This window comes from Dipodomys spectabilis, unplaced genomic scaffold (genome assembly GCF_019054845.1).
Source record: "Dipodomys spectabilis isolate Male_0828 unplaced genomic scaffold, ASM1905484v1 ptg000007l, whole genome shotgun sequence".
NCBI lineage: Eukaryota > Metazoa > Chordata > Mammalia > Rodentia > Heteromyidae > Dipodomys > Dipodomys spectabilis.
Window position 1 is genome coordinate 2,458,133 of NW_024870684.1, and position 27,421 is coordinate 2,485,553.

The 27,421-nt window shown below is 41.4% G+C and overlaps 1 protein-coding gene across 2 annotated transcripts in view; it reads left to right on the forward strand.

Moving 5' to 3' along the window:
• The first annotated feature begins 18,237 nt into the window (after positions 1 to 18,237).
• Usp24 (ubiquitin specific peptidase 24) overlaps positions 18,238 to 27,421 on the forward strand; it is a 125,439-nt gene continuing 116,255 nt past the window's right edge. For both annotated transcript variants that reach the window (XM_042699227.1, XM_042699235.1), the window contains exon 1: positions 18,238 to 18,586. In XM_042699227.1, coding sequence (XP_042555161.1) covers positions 18,269 to 18,586 — 318 coding nt within the window. In that variant the 5' untranslated portion in view covers positions 18,238 to 18,268. The remainder of the gene's footprint in view (positions 18,587 to 27,421) is intronic.

Sequence of the window (27,421 nt, forward strand, 5' to 3'; positions counted from 1 at the left end):
CACACACACACACACACACACACACACACACACACACACACACATACACACACTGCCATACAGATACAGTAGGCAAGTGGCGCTGTAGCTCAAGTGGTAGAGCGCTCGCCTTGAGTTGAAGAGCTGAGGGACAACGCCCAGGCCCAGAGTTCAAGCCCCACGACCGACAAAAACAAAAAAAAAAACAAAAAAAACAAAAAACAGATACAGTAGACATAAATAACCTCAATAGCATGGTAAGTAGAAAAAAGTAGTAAAATAAGAGGTGATGAAACCTCACAATTTATGATTTTCTAGGTTGTATGTACTTAATTTAACTAAAGCTTATATATTTCAATTTTTAATTCTGGTTTGCTCTAAATTTAACAATCACCTACAGTACCCCCTTATAGCACCCCTACTGACTGTGCCACTAACTAGACCCATGTATGTCCCAATGGTGATAAACTGGCTTTTTGGTTAGGCAAAAGGAAGAAAATAAAGTTCTTGCTAACTGACCCCCAACTCTCTTCCTAAGAGCTCTGTAAACCAATGGAGGCTCCACTGAAAGCTTCAGTGTAGTAATATTACCAGCAGCTGAACCAAAACCATTCTCCATCACCTTCTCCCTTGTCTGTCTCTATTATAAATGTTGGAAACACATTTTCTCAACTTCCTGTGAGGCAGCAGTGCCAATGAGGCCTACAGACAGTGGTCTGGAAAATTGTTTGCTCTGCTGATGAAAGGATTATATGGGTCTCTTACTCTTTCCCTCTGTCTTAGATATAAATATGGTGTCTGAAGCTATAACAACTATTGTGAAACCATGAGGCAATAGACATGAGGAAAAAAGCCAAGAATTGAAGAGCCACCAGCCATGTCTTTCTTGGGCTCCAAGTCTAACACAAAACCAGCAAATTCCAATATCAGTGTTGTATAATGGGATAAAACTCTTGTTTCTTTAAGTTCTTGTGTTCTCTGTTACAACCAAAGTCATTCCTACTCCACACACATAGGAGTTTCATCTGTTGTAGCTTCTCTTGCCCTAGTACCTGGGAAAGAACTAAGAGGAAAGGCAATTAACATGCTGAGTGCGCCATTGGCTGACTTCACACTTCAGTTCTCTGAAAGTTTTGCAACAACACTTCAGAAGATGACATTTATAAAGCTGTATAATTTATCATGACAAGTCACACTTTATGTTTCTAAGAAAGATCTGACAACTCTGCAGTTATGTGGACCTTGAAAAATTAATTTCAGTGTAAATTTGCAAAGGTCTGAATACTCACTAACCTTCTCTAGAAAATTAAATGTACATCACAGACACTTCCCTTGGATAAATTGGACATGAACTGCAAGATGACAGAGAAGGCATCCCTGTGTGCTTTCTGTCAAGCCATTAAGAACTTCAGGACAAAGCTGGCCTGGGCTTCAAGATGAAGAAAAAGGTCTAACGCTAGGTGCTGGTGACTCATACCAGTAATGTAGCTGCTCCAGAGGCTGAGATCTGAGGATCATGTTTGAAGTCTGCCCAAGCAGGAAAGTCTGTGAGACTCCGATAAACCACTCAGAAAAAGCTGGCAGTGGTGCTGTGGTTCAAGTGGTAGAGTGCTAGCCTTGAGCACAAGAGGCTCAAGGACAGAGCCCAGGCCCAGACAGAGTTCAAGCCCTGGGACTGGCACAAAAAAGTCTATTCCCATCAGGGCTGGGTGGTAGTAGTCACTAAGGAAGAGGTGGTATATCAAGAACTGGTCCTCTCTCTAAAGCAGGCCACACACCTGTTTCCCTGGGGTCTAGAACTTTCCTGCTGAGGGTCAAGAGGGTCAAAGGAGGAGACAACTCTACTTTCAGGGCTCAGTTATCCAGCCAACCAAGAGTTAGAAATCACTGGGCCTGCATCATATATGGAAGGTAGAGGCTTCGCTGGCCTGAGCCAAGAGCATTAGGAAACTATGGAAGGTGGTAAGGAGGAAAATGAGGGACAGGGTGACAGAAACTACAACACAGGAATGATATAAATAGCAAAGAGTGAATTTGGACTTCAAATGCAGAATTCCTGCCATTCCAGGCATTCTACAGTCATTGAGGGAAGGGAGATGTTATTCTTTTTATTTTTAAATAAGTTTATTGTGAAAATACCTTACAGAGGGGTTACAGTTACATGAGCAAGGTAATGAGTACATTTCTTATCCAGCATTGTTACCTCCTCCTTTGTTTTTCCCCTACCATCCTGTCCCTCCCACCTCCTCAACTACAACCCCCCCCCCCCCCAACTCCCACCCCCTCACCTTCTGCCTAAACTGTAAAGTTTGTTTTGTTTTTCCACACAGTGTTGTACATCTCATTGTTGCAATGGGTCAATCTGTATCCCTATTTAAACACTTTGCTTTTTCCCTTTCCCTTCCCTCCCCAAATTATACCAACATCAAATACAGTGAAAACAGGGGTTATACCGTGGGAGAGGGACATACAAAGCAACAAAAAAAAATCACATGGTACCTTATAAATACGTTAGAAACAATAGCAAGGGCCAGGTGCTGGTGGCTCACACCTGTAATCTTAGCTACTCAGGAGGCTGAGATCTGAGGATCGTGGTTTAAAGCCAGCCCAAGCAGGAAACTCCTTGCTACTTATCTCCAATAAAATACTAGAAAACCGGAAGTGGAGCTGTGGCTCAAGCAGTAGAGCACTCGCCTTGAGCTGAAGACCGCACGGACAGCGCCCAAGCCCAGAGTTCAAGCCCCACGACCGACAAAAAAAAGAAAAAAGAAAAAGAAAAAGAAACAATAGCAAGGAAGGAAAAACCACTTGTGTCCCTATCTTGGGGTTCATGTCACTTAACATCATCTTATCTGAGCTTTTCTGCTTGTCTCAGACATATACTAGTTATTGCAAATAAGGGAAACCATGGGACCTATGTTTCTTTGGGCCTGGCTTACTTCACTTAATATAATTTTCTCAAAGTCTTTCCATTTCCTAACAAATGGGGCAATGTCATTCTTTCTCATGGAGGCATAGAATTACATTGTGTATATATACCACATTTTCTTGATCCATTCATCTACTGAGGGGCATCAGAGATGTTATTCTTCCATGAGCTACTCCTAAAGATTTAGCAGTACATTAACAAGCAGGCATAATTGTTGCCCTCATGAAGTTTATAGTCTAGTATGGAAAATCAATACTCAAGATAAGTTATAATAAAATGGGATGAGCATAACAATAAATAAAAGATATTACTTATCTGCAACCTACATTTATTGTTATTATGTAATAAGTTGGAATGAAGAAAGCATGGGACAATTATATCTGGTGAACTTGTTTAGCTCAGATACAGACAGTCTTAATTTGGTGGTGATGCCTTAAATTTGGTAAATCCTTTTACCCTTTCAATGTTTCATTTTCTTGCAAATGAAGACGACTAGATCATTATTATTTTAGTATTCATACTCGAGTATTATTCCATTATTTATACTCAAAGGAGTATTACTTATACTCAAACTCAAAGAGTATAAATAACAGTAACATATGAATAACTCTAATTTATTTTTAGCAAGCATTCCCATAGCTGTAAGCCTTCACTTAAAACTTGAAGATCAATACCTAAAGCCTGGGACTATAAAATTAGTCACTGGCTACTGGGTTGTTGGCAGTCAATGTCTGGAGCAATAAGATTTTTACTTCATCACTTAGGGCCATAAGTCTCTGGTTTTGAAAGCTTAAAGCCACAAAACTCTGGTTTTGGAAGCCCAAGGTGATCAGCTTAGGGTCTAGAACTACAAAGGCTCAGCCTCTGGAGTTCATGACCACCAACACCAAGAAAGCTACCCCATGCCTATGGACAAGTTCATCTGACTAGAGCAAATGGACCTTATTGGCTGTTTGTGACAATCCCTACTCCTAAAGTATTCTGAAGGTAAAATACATGTAGTAAAGAAGCTAGCTTGTGCTCCATCACAATAGACAGCATTTATTTGTTCATCAACATGTCAGTATAACCAAGGAACAGTAATTAGGCAATTACTAGGTTTTCTAAGAAGAAGGGGGAAATGATGAAAAGATTTGAGAAGTGCTTAAACAAATTCTTTCCCAAGGGACTTTCCAGAATTCCCAATCTTCTAATTTGCACCATGAATTTCCAACCAGGCCAAGTAATATGACCACAAAACCTTATGCCATGAACATATGTTGAGAATCATGCTTTACATGTCTAGTCAGTAGCTGTGCCAGGGCAAACGTGGCTGTGGTGGATTTGTTGTCATCCAGTTTCTTTCCTTTTTGGAGCAAAAAATCTGACAGGTTCTTGCCCCAATAATGGCTTTCACTAGCTATATCTGGAAAATGACTACTTGAGCCTCAGTTGTTTTTTGTTTTTTGTTTTTATGAGACAATGAATGTTAGGTTCTATGACACTTAAGAACTTGTCCAATTTTGCAATTCTTTGTGGGACTGTAGGAGCTTCAGGAAGTGTCAAAGAAGAATAAGGGTACTCTGGGCCTATTGAGAAAAGGTGGGTTGAACTGAATGGTCACTAGATTCAGCTCAGTTTTTTGGAGAGTTTATTCTAACACTGTAACATGAGTTATACTTTCTTAAACAGGTTGTTACATAGCACTGAGGCTTTCTAAATTTTAAGTTTATTCTAAAACAAAGTAAAAGCCTTATAAAAGGAAAGGATCATTTGACTGAATTTTTCTCTAGAGATTCTTTCTTCTTCTTCTTCTTCTTCTTTTTCTTTTTTTTCCTGATGATGGGACGTGAACTCTGGCTGGACTTGGGCCGTGTCCCTGAGCTTCTTTTGCTGAAGGCTAGCACTCTACCACCTGAGTCACAGAGCCACTTCCAGCTTTTTCTGTTTGTATAGTACCAAGAACTTGAACCCAGGGCTTCATGCATGCTAGGCAAGCACTCTACACTAAGCCATATTCCCAGCCCTTTTCTAGAGATCCTTAAAGGCTTGAGAATCCTACCAAAAAAAAGGTAGTAAACATTGCCAGGGGTGGTATATATCTGTAATCACAGCTGCAAGGAAGGCATAGGTAAAAGGGTGACATTCCAAGGCCAGCTCCAGGCAAAAGGCGTAACACTTTCTGAAAAGTAACTACAGAAAAAAGGGATGGGGCATCACTGCAGTGGCACTTTCCTAGCAAGATGTAGCCCTAAATTAAAAATCCCAGTACTACCAAAGAGAGGGAGAGGGTGAGGGAGGACATACCTCTGCGCTCCTACACAATGGTGTTATGTTCCTTATTTTATAACTTCAATTTACGAAGATAGCTGGAACTTAATTCCCTTCTCTTTGGCTGTCTTTGACTAACAAACAGGAAATCTTCTCAAGATGCTGAGTAAGTGTAAATGAATAGTAAAAGAGGAAGTCTTTTGAAAACTCTGAAGCATTCACAAATATTTTGATTATTATTCATACCATTTAAAGTGTAATTTTAGCTTTACCACAGTCATGACTTCAGGCTAGCAATTCATAAGCTCCGCCTTTCATATAAAATGAATGCAGTAATGGATGGGAAAGATTAACTAGAAAATGATGGTGGACGCCTTTGAAAATTGAGGGTCACTGCCACACTTACTAATTAATAGTAACTATACAATTGTGACATTATAAATAGCTCTGTATTGGAGCAGAACCCAGTGCCCTGCTACTTTTTCACTTGTTGCCACTTTGATTTAGTCCATTAGCTCCACTAACCTATAATTAGCCCAACACCCCGGAAAATTAATCTATCTGGTGACTCAACAGCAGAGAAATGAAACAGACTTCTAAATCATGCTAGAATTACGCTGAAGCCTGAGGGCCAACTCCTCCTAATTCTGAATGACTGAAAAGCTTCGGACTCTGATTTTTCAGCCAAATATAGGGGAATCCATCTTTCCATTTTCAATAATTGAATCTCAACACTACCACCAAGATAAAAATATTTCTCAGAATTTACATCAGTTATAGTATATGGAAGGCAATTACAGCTGTTGTATATTATGCCTGTAGATGCCTCATAAGAATGTGGTTTTGGAGAAGCTAAGCCTACAAGTTTAACTAAGATAAAGTGGACAAATCTCTGTCTCCTGGCAGAGGTCCTGGCAGAGGCAAGGATGACATACAAAACTTTTTGTTGACATTGCTGAGTATTATGGTGCAGATCTTAAATGTCACCAGTTTATCCCACTATTAGGAGATGGTATAAGTTCTAGGAGGAGGGGCCTAGTGGAAGGAAGTTAAAGTCAAGTCACTGGAGAGGGGATATACCCTCAAAGGGAGTATCTGGACCTAGTCCCTTCCTCCTTTCCTATCTTCAGGCCACCATGACATGGGAAGTTTCGTTCCACCCTATCCTCCCTGCTATGATGTTCTGCCTCACCAAGTGCCCCAAAGTTCATCTGACCATGAGCTGAAGCCTCAAATAAAAATAAACCACTCCTTTTTTTCTTTCTTCCTCTTCCTTCTGTGTGTGTGTGTGTGTGTGTGTGTGTGTGTGTGTGTGTGTGTGTCCCATAACACTTCCTCTTCCTCTTCTTCTTCTTTCGGTCTGAGGCTTTCACTCATTGGCTGACATTTTAAGCCATGACTCCAACTCCAGACCATTCCTTTTTTTTTTTTGCTGGTCGTGGGGCTTGAACTCTGGACCTAGATGCTGTCCCTCAACTCTTCAGCTCAAGGTTAGCGCCCTACCACTTGAACCACAGCACCATTTCCAGCTTTTTCTGCTTATGTGGTGCTGAGGAATCAAACCCAGGGCCTTACGCATGCAAGGCAAGCACTCTACCACTGAGCCACCTTCCCAGCCCATTCCTTTTTTTTTTTTTTTTTTTTTGGGTCCGGTCGTGGGGCTTGAACTCTGGGCCTGGGCGCTGTCCCTCAGCTCTTCAGCTCAAGGCTAGCGCTCTACCACTTGAGCCACAGCGCCACTTCCGGCTTTTTTTCTTTTTGCTTATGTGGTGCTGAGGAATCGAACCCAGGGACTCAGGCATGCAAGGCAAGCACTCAACCACTGAGCCACCTTCCCAGCCCCCCATTCCTTTTTATAAGTTGATTTTCTTAGGTGTTTTGTCACAGTAATGAAACACGACTACCACACAGAGTAGAGCATTCTTAAAGGGCATGGAAAGAGGCCATCCACTGGGAAGAAAGGGTTTGTGGAAGGTTACTAAAGTCAAGAGAGCACATGCACTAATACTGGGGCTTGAACTCAGGGCCTGGGTGTTGTCCCTGACCGTTTGTAATCAAGGCCAACACTCTACCACTTGAACCATAGCTCCACTTGCATCTTTTTGGTGGTTAATTGGACTTTCCTTCCCAGGTTGGCTTTCAATCATGGTCCTCAGATCTCAGCCTACTGAGTAGCTAGGATTACAGGTATTAGCCACCATGCTTAGTATCATGCTTAGTGTCTGACACTTTCTGTGTCAGTCTATTGGATTCATAGCTTATCTGTCATAAACAAACAAAGAAAAAATCCAAAGTGGAGATGGCAAAAACAACTTGCCCAGAGAACAGGTCTACCTATTAGTTTACAGGAGCTGAAGACAACCCATTGCTTACTGGTTCTGGAAAATAACTACAAGCTAGTATGTGATTGCCATTAGGTCAGTTACATCCTCCTCCTAAGTGAAGTACAAGATAACATTAATGTGTAAGCAAAGTACAAATGACTCTTCATTTGGCAACACTGTCTTTACCAAGGGATAGATGGACTTAGGAATTGTCTTTACTGTTAGGCACCAGAGGCTCATGCCTACGATCCTATCTACTCACGAGAGTCACAGCTCGAAACCAGCTCAGGCAGGAAAGTCTGTGAGACTCTTACCTCCAATTAACTACCAAAAAAAGCCAGGGGCAGAGATGTGGCTCAAATGATTGAGTGCTGCCTTGAACAAAAAAGCTCAGGTTAAAAAAAAAAAAAAAAGCTCAGGTAAAATGCCAAGGCCTGGAGTTGAAGCCCCAGGACCAAAACAAAACAACAACAAAAGAATTATCTTTACTTTTATCTCAGCTTATTCTATTGTCCATACTTTTTGTTTTGGAAATACATATTCAGAAACACGATTCCTCTAAAAGTAATTGTCCTTATTCCAATATTATCATTATATTTTAAAACAAAGTGTTACTAAATTAATCCAGTGTCATATATAAAGAATTATCAAAGTCGGGTTCCGGTGGCTCACATCTGTAATCCTAGCTACTGAGGAGGCTGAGATCTGAGGATCACAGTTCAAAGCCAGCCCAGGCAGAAAAGTCCGTGAGACTCTTATCTCCAATAAATCACTAGAAAACCAAAAGTGGTGCTATGGCTCAAGCGGTAGAGTGCTCACCTTGAGCTGAAGAGCACAGGGATAGGGCCCAAGCCCAGTGTTCAAGCCCCATGACCAAAAAAAAAAAAAAAAAAAAGAATTATCAAGCATGACCAACTGGGATTTATTCCCAAAATTCAAGTCTGGTTTAACATCTGAAAATCAATGACAATAGACAATATCAACCAGATTTTTTTTTCAGATTTTAGACATTTATTGAAAATTCTAAAAAGGATCTCCATATTTGGGATCAAGCAATTTAATTAGTATCTGGAAGTAAAAGAAAAGAATGAGAAGAAGAAGGAAGAGGAATGGGAAGAAAAGGAAGGAAGAGAATGGTTCCTACCTGTCTAGACTAGGATGGAATACTGTCAGCTATTTTCTATCCAACTCTTCTGTGTTCTACAGTCTTTGTACATACTGTAGTCTAGACCTCCCCCTTAAGGCAACTGTTGGCTGTCTTGTCTCCATAGGATATTTAAAAATTACATGATTACTAGGCATAGTGCTATGCCCTTATAGTCCTAGCTATTTGGCAGACTGAGGCAAAGGTTTGAAACCAGCTGACAACATAGCAAGACCCTAGCTAAAAAAAGAAACAAAAATATTCCATATGATTATCTTAGTAGATGAAGAAAAAGTACCTGATAAAATACAATACCTTTTATGACTAAAACAAATCCACTCAGAAGAAAAAGAGAACTTCAACTTGATCCTGAACATCAATAAAAAATATGATGACATGATACTTATTGTAAAAGACTAGCTTATTCTTTTCCCTAAGATCAGAAGCAAGACAATGAAGGCTGCTGTCATCATCTATGTTCAACACCATGCTAGAGGTTCTAGCCAAGGTATTTAGGCAAGAAAAGTAAGAGCCATCCAGATTAGACAAAAGTAAGTCCACATCTATTCAGATAATAGAATCTTGTACATACAAAATCCTAAGGAATACGCTAAAAAACATTAGGACAAGTATGGTTGCAAATTACAAAATTCCTATATAAAATTCGATTATACTTTTATCCAGCCGTCCAAGAATGAAATTTAAACAATAATTCCATGTACAAAAGGAGTAAAACATTTAGGAACAAATTTAGACAAAGAACTATGACTTACATTTCTGAAAACTGTAAAACATTGGTGAGAGAAATTAAAACCTAAATAAGTGTAAAGATATCTGGCATTCATGGCTTAAGAGTTAATATTACTCTATTAACATGACAATGACAATACTCTTCAAATTTATCTACAGATTCAATGCAATCTCTATGAAAATCATGGATGACTTCCTTTAAGAAAGTAATTAGCTGATTCTAAAATTCATATGGGGGTCCAGATGGCCAAAATAATTTGAAAAAGAAGAACAAACTTGGAAGACTCACACTATGGTCTAATTTACCTAATTTTCTTTATTATTGCTTATACTTTTGGTGTTATATCCAAGTCACTGCTAAGCACAACAACTTTAAGCCTCTGCTTATGTTTTCTTCAAAGGGATTTACAGTTTTAGGTGTTTGATTCACTTTGAGTTCATGTTGTGGTGTGAGATAGCTACATTCTTTTGCATATGTCTTCCTAGTCATCTTAGTTTAATCATCTTTGCATTTTTGTCAAATACCAAGTAAGCACACACATATGGCTTTGTTTCTGGAATCTCAGTGCTGTGCCACTGTCTTGATTACTGTTCCTTTCCATACTAGAAAGTGAGCAAACCAGACCATAGACAAACTTAAAACTTTTATGCTTCAAAAGACTCTACAAAAGGTGAAAAATACAACCATGGAATGGCAGATACTTTCAAATCACATATCTGGTAAGGCACTTGTATCAAAAATATAAACATAACCCAATTCAAATATGGCCAATCAACTTGAGTAAAAATTCTTTCGTCAAAGGCAAAAGCAAAGATAGTAATTACTTGAAACAGATGCTCAACATGACAAATCATCAGAGAAACTCAAATCAAAACCTCAACAAGATATTACTCCATAACCACTAAGATGGCTATAATTTCAAAGAGTCAATAAAACTAGAGAGGATGTGGAGAAATAAGAACCCTCATACACTGCTGGCTGGAAAGTGAAATGGTCAGGCCATCTTGGAAAACATTTTGGCAGTTTCTCAACAAGTTAAACAGATTTAACATTTGACTCAGCAATTTAATTCCTAGGTACATAACCAAAAGAAATGTAAACACATGTCCACACAAAAACTTAAAAATTTACAATGGCACCATTCATAATACCCCAATGTGGAAGCAACTCATGTCTATCATGAATGGATAAAAAAATGTAGTAAATTGCCAGGTACCGATGGCTCATGCCTGTAATCCTAGCTACTCAGGAAGCTGAGATCTGAGGATCACAGATTGTGGTTCAAAGCCAGCCCTGGCAGGAAAGACTCTTATCCCCAATAAAGCACTAGAAAACCGGAAGTGGCACTGTGGCTCAAACGGTAGAGCGCTTGCCTTGAACTGAAGAGCTGAGGAACAGCGCCCAAGCCAAGAGTTCAAGCCCCATGACCACCACCAACAACAAAATGTAGTATACCCATTGTAATGCCATCTTATTCAGCCAAATGGAATGAAGCACCAATACATAGGACAGAATGAGCAAAACATCAAAAACATGCTAATGTCAGACCCAAAAAAGCACATATTAAAAAGTCCATTTTATATAAAGTTTTAGAGTAAGAAAATCTATAGATACAGAAAGTAGATTCATGATTGTTTATACTTGTTGGGGAATGTATGGGAAGATAGGGGAGTAATAACTAGTCTACAATACCAGGGCTTGAACACAGGACCTTGTGTATGCTCTCATTCAGTCTTCTTGCTCATGGCCAGTGCCTTTATCACTTTATCAGTCTAGCATTTTTTTTTGTTACATGTTTTTTTTTCAGTCCAGCATTTTTAAAGGTTACAATTCCATAAGTCAGGTTATGAGTACAATGCCAGCCCAGCATTTTTCTTGTTAGTTGGAAATGATATCTCACAGACTACTCAGGCTGACTTCAAACTGATACTTCCAGGTATCAGACTAGTAGCTAGGGTTTCAGGCATGATCCACTGATACCTGGTACACATATGTAAATATATGTATACACATGTTTATGTGTATATAGCATATATATGCAAATATATGCATATGTATGTGTGTGTATATATATATATACACACACACACACACACACACATGCCATTTGAATGCATTAAAATCTGATGTGTTAAATATTGTGGATTTTTTTTCTGAAACAAAACTCACCTGAACCCCCATTTACAAAGTATTGAGACACTGAATTATAATCGTAAATGGGATTTCCTCTATGTCCAGAGAGAAATTTATTTGGTTATTGAGGCTTATGTGGTGAAAGTATTAAGGGCCCTCAGGTCTTTGGTCTACACTGGTTAAGGCTCAGTCTGTGTGTGTAGATATGGTTCTTTGAGGGAAGTTACTATGCTAAATATCAGGTAATTGGGGTAGGGGGGACAGGTTAGACCAGAGATCTTGGGATCCTCCCTGGCAGTTGTCTCTCTTAGCTCTGTCTACTTCCCGAGCACTGTGAAGCAGGAGGGAAAAACTCCTCCTCCTCACAGAATTCCCCAAACAGAAACTTCTCATAGTTGTAGAAAGTCTCCTTGTCTGTCAGGGCCTGCTCCTTTCACCTCTACCTTGAAATCTTCTTGTCTACTTTTTTCCTTTATGAGATTTCTGCTTCCAGAAATAACAGATCTGCTTGCTTAAGATCATAACTCCTGTGGAGAATAACCAGAATAGCTAGACAAAAACACAAGAAATATCTGTTTGAAGACACTGAAAAGCACCCAAGACAGTGAGAATTTGAAGGAAAGAGAAAGAAAGTAGAGTCTGTTGGGCCTATTATTTAACATGGCTTTCATGTATTTGGTGATTCTTACCAGCAGCCTAAAGGCAAAGAGACTGAGGAAAGCTTTGAGTAGTCCTACAGGGATGAGATGACAAAAACTGGAGATCAAAAGCCACTAAAGAGAAGGTGCCCTGGTGAGCGCCCTAAAGTGTCATTAGATAGAGTAATATGTTGCACTGCTGGTCCTCCAAAGAACTATACAGTTCAGGATTTTAGGCCTTTGTGTGGTGCCCTTCACACTGGCTTTGGATGTGACCATGTTAATTGTTTTTGTTTTTGTTTTTTCTATCAATACATCCATAAAAGTGACACAAAAAGGAAGTTGATAAGGGATTTTGCTCACTTGGTTGCACTTCTGGGATTCTCCTTCTTAGGATCCAGCTTTCAGGCTTCAGTCAAGGTTGTTCCAGTGCAAAGCTATACCACACAAAGAGGCTCTAGAGGATGGAGAAGAGATCATGTGGAAGAGACCAAAATGTTCTAGTCAGCTCTAAGTTGAATGTAGCTTTATGAGTGGTTCCAGACAATGCACAAGACTTCAGCTAACTCAGAGAATTATTAGAACTGTTACAACCTGTGGTGACCAGGGACAAAACAACAATGCCCATCAGACTGTGGAATTGAGGTTTGGGGTACAAGGAACCTAAAGTCTTCCACCAGCTTCAGGTGTCCTGAGTCCCTTTTACAAGGTATTTGCTGAGTAGGGGTTGCATGTGCAGAGAGTGAAGTCACAATTTCCTTAAAGTCACAAGCACCAATCATGTTGTATAATCTTATTCAAGTGATAATTTCTTTATCTTAAGAAGCAGGTGTAAACAGTAAATGACTTACAGTTAGCATAGATTTTTGTCTGTCTCCAAGTTCTCAGAAAGTTTGGTGTGAAATTAGCCTACACCAGGATAGAAATCTGAATTCCCATCAAGCCAGGACTGATTGAAACTTTCAGAAAACTCTCAGCATTCTGAGAGTTCATGTTGGGAGGAGGCATCCCATCCTCCCAATCCTTTTGGGTCTCACAATTTGGCTTCTGGGGATTCTCACAACTATCAAATATAATTTAAAGCCATAAATGTCAAGGTGATTTGAGTAAAGAAATAGACAACACAGTTAGAGATCCTAAAGAACCACAGGTGGTTCTTAAGAAAGAGATATGGAGAATCATGGTTCCAGGCCTGGATAAAAAGTTCAGAAGACCTCATTTCAACCAATAGCTGAGCACAATGTCGAGCACCTGTCATCCCAGATACTGTGTGAAACACTTGAGGTTGAGTCCAAGCTGGCCTGAGCAGAAAGAGAGGGACTACCTCAAAAATAACCAGAGCAGAACTAGAAGCATGACTCAAGTGATAGAAGGCTTGCTAAGCATGCACAGGTTCTGAGTCCAATCCCCAGTACCACCAAACAGAAACACACACACACACACACACACACACACACACACACACATACACACACACACACACACACCATACTACAAAGGGCTGGAGGCATGGGTAAAATGGTAGAATATGCTTGCCTAGCATGAATGAAGCCATGAATTCATATTCAGAAGAAGATAAGGGGGGAAAAGAAAAAAGAACCTTGGGTGGGTCAAAAATAGACTTGCCCTCACAAACACTGATATCCAGCTTAAAATAAAAACAAAATAAAAACCCCTGATTGTATTAAGTAGTTAAGCATCCAAACTTCTAACCACTGTGCTTACAGAATAGAAGTACTGGCAAGGGGAAAATCAGACAACAAAAACAAACCCATGGGAGGTCACCTATGGAGCTTAGCAGCTGTGGCCAATATATTCAAGAAATTAAGAGACAAGGCAGTTTCAGCAAAGATGTGGAAGGCATAAAAAGAATTAAAGTGAAATTTAAAAACCTAAACATATAATAATTAAAATTAAGAACTCAGGGCTGGGAAGGTGGCTCAGTGGTAGAGTGCTTGCCTTGCACGCATGAGGCCCTGGGTTTGATTCCTCAGCACCTCATAAGCAAAAAGAAAAAAAGCCGGAAGTGGTGCTGTGGCTCAAGTGGTACAGCGCTAGCCTTGAGCTGAAGAGCTGAGGGACAGCGCCTAGGCCCAGAGTTCAGGCCCCATGACCTGACCCCCCCCCGAAAAAAAAAAAAAAAGAACTTAGTAAATGCATTTAACAGCAGCTAGAATATAGCCTAAGACATAATCTGTGAACTAGAAGAGAGGAAAGAAGTATCTAAATGAAGCAGAGTGACAAAAGGACAGAAAAACAAAGAAATCCGCATAGGAGTGACTTGATTCCATGTAAAAGTCTCACATATATATAACTAAAGTCTCAGAAGGAGAAAATGGAGAATGGAAAACAGTATTTGAAAAAAGTAATGAATAGCTGAGTTATGGTGGTGTGCACCTGTAATCCCAGCTCTTAAAAGGCTAAGGCAGAAAAGATCTGACGTTCCAGGCCAGTATGGGCTACACAGTGAGACCCTGTCTCAAAATAATAATGACTCTTTGTTCAATCATCTTTATAATAACAATAAAAATGATAAAAATGACCAATAATCTGCCAAGTTAATGAAAGACCTGAAGCAACATATCCAAAAATCTCTACAAACTCAACTGCAGACAAGCATAAAGAAAACCAAATTCAGACTCATGATAGGTAATCTTCTTCTTCTTCTTCTCCTTCTTCTTCTACTACTACTCTACTACTACTACTACTACTACTACTACTACTACTACTACTACTACTACTACTACTGAGATTGTACGGGGCTATAGTTCAGTGGCAGAGCACTGATAGAGCAAGCACAAGGCCCTGGATTCAATCTTTGACACTACAAAAAAGAAAAGAAAAAGAACGAAAAGAAAAAAGGAAGTAAAAGTCAAAGACTGTGTATTAGAAAAGGAAAAAGGAAGTCAAAGATTGTGTATTAGATATGAAAACAAAATTCAACTCTTTGCTTCAAAGTGGTTATCTAGGAAAGCTAATAAGATTTAATTTAACTCCTAACGGCCCACTAACTTCACACCCTCCCCTATAAACCACTGTTGACACTGCAGTTAGGTTGATCTTTCCAAAAGTTAAGTAACATTACATGTATGTGTAAATGACTCAGTGGCCTCCCATTATACCAGAACAAAATTTGAACCCCTTAGCATAGTTTACGTAGCCCTCTTGGATCCAGTGTTTATCTTCTTGGCTTCTTTTCTCTCTCATACTTTTCTAGAACTTTATACTCCACTCAACTGGCTTTCAAGCTCACTAAACAGCTTTACCTTCACCACAGGGCCTGTACACAATGCTATTCCCCTCCTTTGGGACTACTTATTCCATATTCCTTTTCCTAGCTTGACTTTTAACATTAAAGTTTAAATGTCTTTTTTCATTCCAGCTTTCCTAGAATTGGTAATTCATCTCTAGAGAGCAAGAAATTTCCCCTTACATCCTGAAATTCTGCTATCAAAGCATCTATCATACTTTATGATCACTTATCTCCCTTTATTGACTACAAATCCCCAAAGGACAGAAACTGTATGTCATGCTCACAAATGTCTCCCTTGTCCTCAGCCAGACTCAAAATAGACACTTAAAGAAAATTTTAAAATTACTAATTAATATTAGAATCCTCTATGTTTTGTTTTTAAAATAGTTCACCAAACCTACTTTTGGTCCTAGTTTTTTTTTCCCTTTTTCTTTTGAAGATTTTTATGTGAACTGAATGTAATTTAAATTTTTTCTAGGTCCTTTTAAAAAATGCTTTCTGGATTTTACTGTGAAAAAAAGGTAAAAATGTAAACAAAAAATATAGATAACATTTTCTGGATATTACTTGAATAAAAATAAAAATGTAAATGAAAAGTATAAATATTCATACCATAGAACTTACCCCTGCTTTCTCAACTCAGCAGGATTTAAAAGTGCTGGTTTGCTTTCATACATGCAAAAAAGTGTGATTTTACTGTTTGCATCCTCAAATGACACTGGCTTTTCAATCACTCTAGGATCTGATTCAAAAATGGCCTTCCTTGTATTTTTGTAGGCTTTGTGGCTCCTTTCCAGTTTGTATCAGACTGTTTTTCTTGCTTCCTCTTCTCAGCTAGTTCCAGCTTCCTCTGTCATGTTCTTTAAGCCTGCCACTGTTGATGAGTCTTTTTATGTGCCATCTGAATCAGCTGCCTCTGTCTCATTACCTCTTAGGCTCTATCTCAAATTATAGTGGTAAACAATTTTGTCTTTACCTGTTACTTTCTCTCCCTTCCTAATTCATCTGAGTTAGTCACTGAATTAACTCTTCAAACACAGGGACAATGATGCTTCTCTCCTTTTTCCGCCTTCAAACGGTCTCTTCTATCACCAGTACCAACAACAGAACCTGGCACCTGGAAAAGGTAAATATTTGTTGAGTAAATCAAATACATCAACATGTACTATCTGACAGGCTGCAGATGCATTACTTTTGTTCTTCATCCACATGTAAATATGTAATACTTCCCTGATATCTACAAGATGGTTAACACTTAATAAAATTTTATTTCAATATCTACTTTGTGATCCATTTCAGTTATTGGCATCCTTCCTTAGCAGGTTCGTTTGTTGTCGTTTAATGTTGTTCAGAAGTGGGAAGATTTCTTTTGTAATTTTCTCTCAGAAATTAACATACTCTACTTCCTTTGAGTATGAGGCCTAGACTGGTCTTTTAGTCTACCATGCTAGCTTTCAATTGAGAAGGACAAACACAGGATAGTTACTTCATTTAAATGTGAACATAATAAATTCACCCTGTAAATCAAATCGTTGGTGTTTATACACATGGAAGGCAAGTTATTAAGCCAGAAAAAGATCACTGGAGATCAGGGAGAAAGATGCAAACAGAATGCAGAAGGAAGTCCTGGGTATTGCTACCAATTTGGGCTTCCGGTTCCGAGATGAAGCAGGATGAAGGCATTAGGATATGTACTAAATTAGCAAGTATGCTATGATAGAAGGCAAATAAATACATGTCCAGGAGCTTGGGAGAGAGCTTAGAAGCTTGAACTTGGAGAAAACAATTTCCTTAAGAAAGGACCATGAAATGGGCACAGAATGCCAAAGCTGAGGTGGAAAGGGAAAGTAGGCCGTTAAAGGGAGGAAAGAATACTGAAAAAATGGGGGGGGGGGGGAAGAGTAAAAAAAATGGGGGATGGGATGCTCCCCAAAGAGGAGCTTGTGAACCTTGAGCTGGTTAGCCCAGCATGGACATAGAGGTCTAGAAGGTTCTGGATGAGGGAAGGGATGGAACACAGCGTGCACTGGGATTTCGATGTGGGGTTGTTACGCGCAGGCACCTGGGCCTAAGTCTGGTCAAGTGCGGCGAGGTTCGGCGGCCAGGTTCGGGGGGGGGGGGGGGGGGCCGGGGCGGTGACTGGACGCCTCGGGACTGCGGGGCACCGTGGCGGGGTGTAGGTGCACCCTGAGGGCGGGGCCAGAGTCCCTCTGGAGGCGTTGGGGTCTCCCACATGCAGGGGCGTCCCGGACTACTCCGCTTCGGGAGCGGGTCCTGCGCGGCTCGGGGTGCCGGGCGGCCGCGGGGACCCGGCGCAGCTCTGCGTCCCGCTCCGCGCCGCTCGGGCCCCGCCCGTCCCGGGGGAACCTGTTGCCGGAGCGCGGGGCAGGCGCGGCGCGGACTGGCGGACGGACGGGCCCTCCCTCTCCAGGGGCCCCGGCGGCGCGGCCGCCCTTTCACCTCTGACTCGCCCCGCCCCGCTCCACGCGCCTTCACTAGCAACACCCATCCCAGCGCCCCCCCCCCCCTCCCGCCCCCGCCGGCCCTCGGCGCCCGGGAACGGCCCCGCGCCGCGGCTTCCGGGAACGGAGGCGCGGCCCCGCGCGAGAGGAGGAGAGGCCAACATGGCGGCGCGCAGGGCTGGGCCGGGCGGCCGCGCCTGAGCGACTCCTTACCCCGGCTGCGCTCCGGACGCCCGCGTCCGCACCCATCTTAGCCCGCTGGCCGCGGAGCACGCGGGACACGGACACAGCAGACCGCTCGGCCGCGGGGCCGGCGCCCAGGCCGCGGCGCGAGGCCCGCCAGGCCCGGCACCCGCCACCGCTTCGCTGCGGCTCGCCGGCCGGCGCGGCCCGCAGGCGCGAGCCATGGAATCGGAGGAGGAGCAGCACATGACCACGCTGCTGTGCATGGGCTTCTCGGACCCTGCCACCATCCGCAAGGCCCTGCGCCTGGCCAAGAACGACATCAACGAGGCCGTGGCGCTGCTCACCAACGAGCGGCCGGGCCTCGACTACGGCGGCTACGAGCCCATGGACAGCGGCGGCGGCCCCAGCCCGGGGCCCGGTGGCGGCCCACGGGGCGACGGTAGCGGGGACGGCGGCGGCCCCTCCCGCGGCGGGAGCACGGGAGGCGGCGGCGGGTTCGATCCCCCGCCTGCCTACCACGAGGTGGTGGACGCGGAGGTGAGCTGGGCCACCCGACCCCAGCGGAGTGTCCCGCGGGGAGAGGACACACCCCGCCAGACATGGGTGTGTGTGTGTGTGTGTATGTGCGCGCGCGTGTGCATGTAGTGGGGGTGCAGGGCTCCGGGACCGTGAAGACCGGGCCGGCTCTGGGCACCGGCAGAGGTCACCCGGCCGGGGTCAAGTGCGGAGAGTGATCTTCAGGACTGGAATGGAGCTGGGGGCTCGCGGTGCGGATAGGTGTCCCCACCTTCTAACCTAGCACGCGGATGCAGTGGGAAGGGGCCATCCCGGGCAGGGTGGAGGGTCCGAGGCCTGCATCCACGATACTGGAAAGTGGCACCTGAGGAGGACACGCGTGTCCTTCGTCGCGAATCGGCCCCTAAGTGACCAGCTAGGTCTAGATCTCTTGGCCCCAGGCTGCAGGAGTAGATGGGGGAAGTAAGGAAGGCAGCAGTTCAGTCAGGGAGAAAGTGGGTTGGTCCAGCCGTACTAGGCCTTTTTAGGCTAAGAGGAGGACTGTTGGAATGGGATTTGGGTTTGGGGCCCAGGGTCTGGAAGGGAGTTGTTGAGCAAGGTCTAAACTGACAAGGAACTGGACAGGGCCTGGAATGAGATAGGAGTTGATGTAAGGTGGGGGGAGGAGACGCACCTTACTAAGAGTCTCATTTAGATGCTTAAGGCTTTGCCAAGATTAGGTATTGGTAGCTTGTGGTGGGTATTAAATGACTGCGCAAAGGTATAGGTAGGTAGGAGGCCTGCGTAGGAATGGGAGCTGAGGGAGGACGGCTGTGGTGAGATCTGGAGCTGGAGGATACAAGCTAGGTCCTAGGCTGGGTGAAGGGAAAGCTGATCATGGAAAGGAGAGGAAGTAGCCTGGGGAGTGCGATTGTAGCAACTAGGAGGGTGACAGGGGTAGAGCTAAGCTTGGTGGGGGTGGATAATGGGCCCGAGGAGCAGTCTGCCAGCTCTCATCAGACAGCTCAAGTCTAATTGGAGAAAACCAGGTTTCTTTAGTTTGGGGTGTGAGCAGAAACTTGGGGAGAAGGCAGACTTACTAAAATGAGGAAAAAAATTAACCAGAAACAACAGTGCTTTTGATTGATTCCTTTGAAGAAAAATGACAGCTTATGGCAGAAATTCTGTTGAAAAATGCATTTTAGGGTCTAGGAGAGCAACCTGGCCTAACTACAGATGATTAATGATGATTTATATTTTTAGACAAATGAAGCTAAGCTTGGAAGAGTTTCCTAAGCAGTGTTATGTCCTGTAACTATGTTTTTGTAGTAGTTGCTTAGGCTGAAAGAGTTTAGGAAAGAAGGTGATACTTTAGAAAACCCTGGGTTTCTGCACAAGATTTCTTTGGTTTCCAGGCTGTCACCATACTTGGTTAGACTGGCCTTTATTACCCATTAATTCCTTTGTATCATTGGTGAATATGTGGAAGAAAAAACTTATAGTTTGGGAATCATTAAAAAAAATTCTTTGCAGCCTTAACTATGCTTAAGTCACTTTAACGAATGAATCTCATTGTCAGTCCCAATTACGCCTTTCCCTGTTCTTGCTAGTTTTGACCCAGTTTTGAAATAAAGAAAGCTGCTGCTTTTTCTGAAAGTGGTTGTATATGTGTACAAAGTTCAGGTATCCTCACTATGTAAGAAATTTATTCTCTGTCACGCTTAGTTCCCGTGATTGAAACTCAAAAGTAACATGTACTATGTGGTGTAAGTAACGTTAGCATACTTCCTGTACATTTAAATATGAAAAATTCTGAGTACCTTCTTGTGAGCCCAGTGGCAGACAGCATTTGCTTTCAGGTAACTAAGAATCTATCTTTTTGAAGCTGTGTCAAGTCTTTTATTTCCTCTGACTTGTGGGTTTGACATGGGGGCACCTGCACTTTTTACTTTTGAAATCTCAAGAGAGTGGATGATTGGGGCTGTCCTACTCATGAGGCATGTCGCTAGGCATGTAGACTCTTTCTTGGCATGCAGAGAAGCCTGGTGAGTGTTTCACCTAAAGTTTTCCCATGCATGCCACCCATGAGGCTTGTACATCCTTACTTATAAGTTGTAGGAAACTGAAACTATTAAATGCCTACAATGTGTCAGGCTCTCTATTAGAGACTTTAGGTCAGTGAGATAGTTATTATATCACCATTTTAAAGATTTGATTGAATATGATTAGTTAGTAGCAAACTAAATTTGTTCTGATGTCAGGTCTCTGATGTCAAAAGCCAGTGTGCTCTGCTCCATTTATGGTTTTGCAGTTCAGTTCACTTGGTGGAGGTATGGATAAAAAGGAAAAATAGGAATGATGTGTCAAGCACTAAATAAAGGAGTAAATAGAAAAGAGACTGAAAGGAGAATCAGATGTTGTTAAAGCAGAAGCCCCTTAGAAATTAATAGTTGCACAGATACAATTTCCAGGCCCCAAAGATAAATGGCTTGTCTCTGCAGAGGATGGGGCTCTAACTCAGGCCTCTCACTGATGGGACCAGGGCTGTTTCTCTTTGCCAGCTGCTTTCCTTTCAAAGGAAGAAGGAACAGCATGCTGAAGTGTATTCTAGGGAAAGAAGAGAGTAAATAACAGTGCCATTGTCAATTAGTGTATAATTCACCCTTTTTATTTCTAATAATTGAGTATAGAACTTAATTATATGCATATCTGTTTTCTGCATAGAAAATCTTCAGTTTTAATGTTCTAAATATATCTAAGATTATATGGAATAAAATCTAAGAAGAAAAATGAAAGCTGGACGCTGGTGGCTCACATCTGTAATCTTAGCTACTCAGGAGGCTGAGATCTGAGGATTGCAGTTCAAAGCCATCTGGACAGGAAAGTCCATGAGACTCTAATCTCCAATGTACCACCAGAAACTAGAAGTGGCACTGTGGCTCAAGTGCTAGAGCACTAGCCTTGAGCGCCCAGGCCCAGAGTTCAAGCCCCACGACCCCCCCCCCCAAAAAAAAAAAAAAAGAAAAAAAGAAAAATGAGGTCTGGGGATGCAGCTCATCATGGATCAAGTACCTAGCATACACAAGGCCCTGGGTTTGATCCTGAGCACTGAAGAAAAAAAAAAGGAAAGAAAAGGTAAATGAGTTTATTTTATATGTGTGCCTTGGGGACAGGCACATTTTTTCACTCCGTTAAGAATTCACATCCCAGGGGCAGGGAGTGAAGTGGCAAACAGACATAGCGTTTACATTCAAGTGGGGCTGAGTCCAGAGCTCTCATTTTACAAGAATGAGTGATTTCCCAAGGTCATGTGGCTAGAATCAGTTTAGTAATTTGGGGCTTTGATATGATGTTGTTTAAAAATTGAAAAAGTAAAAGTTAACTTCTATGTCAAGAGAAGCAAGGAAAATGCAAGTAGGGACCCAGATGTCTTGAAAAACACATAACTGCATAGAAAGCTAACTGGATAAAGCTGGGTAAAGGAAGGTACAGCTTTGCAGAGTTGTGTTGGATTCTTACTAGGATAGCTGAATGTGTGTTTTCATGTAGTGCCTGGTCCCCTGGATGAGTCTGAAAGAGACTTTGTGAAGCTCTCTGGTTTTGATTTGAAGAGCATTACTTCAAAACCATTCCATGTCAGGCAAGATTCAGTTCTGTCATTACAAAGCATGAGCTCTCTTTTTATTTAGCTGGTTCTAGGGCTTGAACTCAGGGCCTGGGCATTGTTCCATAGGTTTTTTTGTTGTTGTTCAAGGTTAGCGCTCTACCACATGAGCCACAGCTCTGCTTCCAGCTTGTTAGTAATTCATTGGAAATAGTCTCACAGTCTGCTGCCCACACTAGCTTTAAACTGCTCTCCTCTGATCTCAACCTTTTGAGTAGCTAGGATTGTAGGCATGAGACACTAGCAACAGTCTTCTCCTGATTTTTAACACTCCATTGTTTGAACTCCTCATGCTCTTCACAGGTCTTCAGTTGGTCCTTCAGATCCTGCCTGGGAGGGCAGTAGAAATCTGAATCATGTACCCTGGGCATCTTGTACAATCTCAGTTTTGTGTTTCAAAAATAATTTCTTTGCCAGGAATTTCACATTAACTAAGGATATCCCTTTCTTAGCTCTACAATTCTGTTAGTATTTTCAGAAGTAGCGTGCAATACATGATCTGATAAATATTGTGAACTTGTTTTGTTCCTATTTCAATGTGGACAACCCTTCTGGAAGTATTTTTTCCAAAAGTATTTGCTTCGTGTGTGTGTGTGTGTGTGTGTGTGTGTGTGTGTGTGTGTGTGTGTGTGTTTATTATTGTTAAGAGCTCCAAAGTTAATCCTGCTATATTTGAATGCCATAAAAATTAAAATCACATTAGCTTGTAGTTCTTTAACCCACTTCTACTTCTGCCTCCTTTTGGGAAATGTTAGAATATATATGAGGTTTATTTTCTAATTCATTTTCTTTTTTCCTAAATTAACAACCCTTTTATTTTTTGTCTCAGTAAGGCAAAATTTACTTCTGCTCAGAATGGTGAACCATCAGCTCTAGTTAGCAAGTACTAATCCTAATATTTCTTTTTTTTTTTTTTTGGGTCCAGTCATGGGACCTGAAATCTGGGCCTGGGCGCTATCCCTCAGCTCTTCAGCTCAAGGCTAGCGCTCTACCACTTAAGCCACAGTGCTACTTCCGGCTTTTTTTTTTTCTGCTTATGTGGTGCTGAGGAATCGAACCCAGGGCCTCAGGCATGCAAGGCAAGTGCTCTACCACTGAGCCACCTTCCCAGCCTTCCTAATATTTCTTTTTTTTGGGGGGGGGGGGGTCCGGTCATGGAGCCTGAACTCTGGGTCTGGGCGCTGTCCCTCAGCTCTTCAGCTCAAGGCTAGCGCTCTACCACTTGAGCCACAGCACCACTTCCGGCTTTTTTCTTTTTGTTTATGTGGTGCTGAAGAATCGAACCCAGGGCCTCTGGCATGCAAGGCAAGCACTCTACCACTGAGCCACCTTCCCAGCCCCCCTCCTAATATTTCTTGAGCATAAATTAAAGGAGTAAATTCTAGCTAGTGGCCTGCAGTTTCAATTTACTATGTTTTGGTAAATTAAAGAATTATTTAAAAGGTTGAGTGAAAAATAAATTTAAGCAGGGCACTAGTGGCTCACACTTGTAATCCTAGCTGCTCAGGAGGCTGCTGAGATCTGAATGCAGCAGAAAAGTCTGAGACTCTTATCTCCAATTAACTACCAGAAAACCTAAAGTGAAGCTGTGGCTCAAGTGGTAAGTGCTAGCCTTTAGCAGAAGAGTTCAAGGATAGCTTCCAGGCCCTGAGTTCAAGCCCCATACCAACAAAAAAAAATTAAAATTAATTTCCCAAATAATTGAAACCAAAGGAAACAAAAATAGGAAATCTGAAAAGTGAATATGAAAAGTCTAGTTTTTGAAATAAGAATTTTCTCCTTTGAGAATTAGGGTCTGTGAATTCAACCCAGAGTTATATTTTCACCCTGTAACTAGTTGGTCATTTGCTTTGAGAATAAATGTAATTTATTTATTATAATGAAATCACAAGGATTATGAAAACTTTATACAGCATACTATCATTAGCTTAAAATTTAAAGCCAATTGCCACATTAGAAAAGTAAATATAATGCTTTAACAATTTGAACAGAAGGTCTCAACTTTATCAGAAAAATACTATAATGTACAAGCATATTTTATGCTTGCCTCACAAATGTCGTATACCGTTCTTTTGAATCTGAGTGCAATACTGAACATTTTTTAATTTTAGTAAGAAAGAATTACAAGATCCAGAAGAGTCTTTCAAATCCAATCTCCATATACCTAAAGTGCATACGCATCACTTGTTGTATTTAAACACTTTTTTTTAAGCACAATTAAATAAGTTTTCCTACATTAGAAGGATTTTGTGGCAGTTCAAACTAAAGGTGATTAGCACTTTGACAGAGGTGGGAAATGATATGGCAGCTCCGAGATAGAGGAGAGCCCCAGAATACTAGGAAAGCAGGCTAGCAATACTGCTACAGGGGAATTCTAGCAGCAGCTTGTACATCATGGATCTTAGAGAGCAACTGTGTTGTTACATGGATGACCTAGCCAAGAAAATGTTCCTGCATGCTCTGCTTAAGAAGGGTCAGGAATGTGTAGTATGTTTTTAACAAGATTGTAGGTTTTTAAGTTTTTATTCATTTTTATAATTTTATTGTCAAGGTGATTTTTTTACTGAAGTAAGATATTGAAAGCATAAAGAAATAAGTTCAAATACTTGGAGAATTCAGATATTGAGAATATTTCAGTCCAAGGATTAGAAATTGCAGAAGTAATACTAAGAAAGTTATGTTTCATTTTCAGAAGAATATTTTGGTTTTTTGCCTAATTTATCTTTAAGGAGTCTTAAGTTTTTTTTTTTTTCTTTGTCAGTCCTGGAGCTTGAACACTCAGCTTGGGCACTGTCCCTCAGCTCTTCAGCTCAAGGCACTTGAGCCACAGCGCCACTTCTGGTTTTCTAGTGCTTTATTAGAGATAAGAGTCTCACGTACTTTCCTGCTGGGGCTGACTTTGCGATCCTCAAATCTCAGCCTCATGAGTAGCTAGGACTACAGGTGTGAGCCACCAATGCCTGGCTTAAGATTGTTTTTAAGCTTGCATTTCTCATTGTTATAAGAAATTTTTTACTGTTGAGTAGTGTACCATTTTTCAGTCATAGTTGAAATATAAAGTTTTTTATGGCACTTGTTAGGGGGTGGTATTATTATTTATATCATGTCTGTTCTGAGTTTAAGCATTTTCTGTGTCATGCTTATAAGTTCCTATCTCTGTCCAACAGTGAGAAACATGGCTCCCACTGTTGATAACTTATAGATTTGTTGCCCTGTGTTTTTTCCTGTGTGTGTATGTGTACAGGGTGTATGAATCTATGTAAAATGACTTTAAGCTAGTTAATGGAGTGTGTAATTATAGACTTGATTGCTTTTATTTGTCTAGAACGAAAGAGCTAACAGAAGAAAGCCACAAATTTATTGTGTTAACCTTTAGAGAAATTAAAACGTAGGGTCATGATACAGATGTCTATAAACCCTTTTCCTGGGGCTGAGTCGAAGACTTGATTTTCCTTTTATGGATAAGTAGATCTGAGGTGTTTATCTGTCTTCTGCCCCCATCTGAATGAAATTTCTTATTCCAGCATGCAATTGGCTTTTCCTTGGTGTATCTAGTTACTTGTAAAGTGAAGATCAGTTGATATTACTTAATGTGCTTCTACTTAAGTTTATATGAGGAATGTTTAAAGGCAAAATGCTACCTTATCTGTGCAGAATGGCTTCTGAAAATCAGTCTTTATCAGGTAGACTTCTTGGTCAGACCATTCTGTAACCAGCACTTTTGAGTCTCTGCTGAGTGTGCCAACTTTTCATAAACATTACCTCTTTTTTTGTCACTTTTTTGTCTTTTCTCACTGTTTTGTTTGAAAACTATATTTTGAAACCTGTACTTAGAAATCAATAGTGAGGCGTTTTAGTAGTGATTTAAATATATTTTGGCTTCTCAAAAACATGAAGGTATTCCATACTACAAATGACCATAGCCACTACTAATTGTCTTAGTTATTCTGGACTCCTTCCTTTTTTCTTTTTTAGGGTCCAGTTGTGGGGCCTGAACTCTGGGCCTGGGCACTGTCCCTCAGCTCTTCAGCTCAAGGCTAGCACTCTACTACTTGAGCCACAGCACCACTTCTGGCTTTTTGCTCATGTGGTGCTGCGGAATCGAACCCAGGGCCTCATGCATGCAAGGCAAGCGCTCTACCATGGTGCCACCTTCCCAGCCCCTCTTTCCTTTTTTCTTATTGGAAAAACTTGTTCTACAACCCTAAATACCTATCCTGCCCCTTTTCTGTTCCTTTTCTTACTGTGTCTCTGTAACTCAGAGTGACATCAGCATGGTCTTCAAATGTAACTTTTAACCTTGGGATAACTTTGTCTGAAATGTTTGGTGGTTCCTCCTCTCCTCATCTAAAAACTTACTATTCTAGGGCCCTCCAGCTTTAACTTGTCTGGCTTTTACCTACTGCTTTCCTGTCTTATGCTGTGCCCTGCAGGTTGGATGCGATCTGCTTCCTTACCTTTCCCTGCTCCTCAGGTTCTCATCTGCCTTTGCTGGCTCTTTAATTCACTCTCCAAGTTAGTTCAAGCACCAACCTCTTTCAGGCTCCCTCTACATTCTCCCTCTGTGTTCTGCACAAGGAAAGTGTGATGGCATTTTAGTTATTTTAATGCATGTTTCCATATTTGTGTCTTCTCAAAATCAGTACTGTTTCTTTTTGTATGTGTCCCTAGTACTCTTTGCTTATAATAATATTTGATTGTATGGAGAGATGACTTTGTAAATGGATGGAAAGAGAATCTAAAGTAATATGAAATAAGAGATCAGATGGCATTTGAAAGTATCAAGGGATTTAGGAAACTCATCTGATCAGAGATCTGTTGCTTGCTAGCTTTACAATTAGGCAAGTTAGTTTACCTTTCTGAACCTCAAGGCAGTTTGGCAGTTGCTTTGCTTGTCTCCTTATAAAATAGGCATCTAGGCTATGTCTGGCTAATTCTTTCAATGACCCTTTTGAGAAAATGATGACAGTGGACCAATTTTGTACTCGTCTAAATATACATGTTTACATTTTTAGGATTTTAATACTGTTATTTTGAAGTGATAGGGCTACATCCTTCTGAACTAAAAAGTATAGTGTTAAAGTAAATATTAAAGTAAATAAAGATAAACTACAGTGTGGTATCCGTCCGTTAAAACTCAAATACTTAAAAGTATGACATAACTTAGAAATTAATCCAAAATTACTTAAAATTTGCTACTGTGGAAAAGTAAA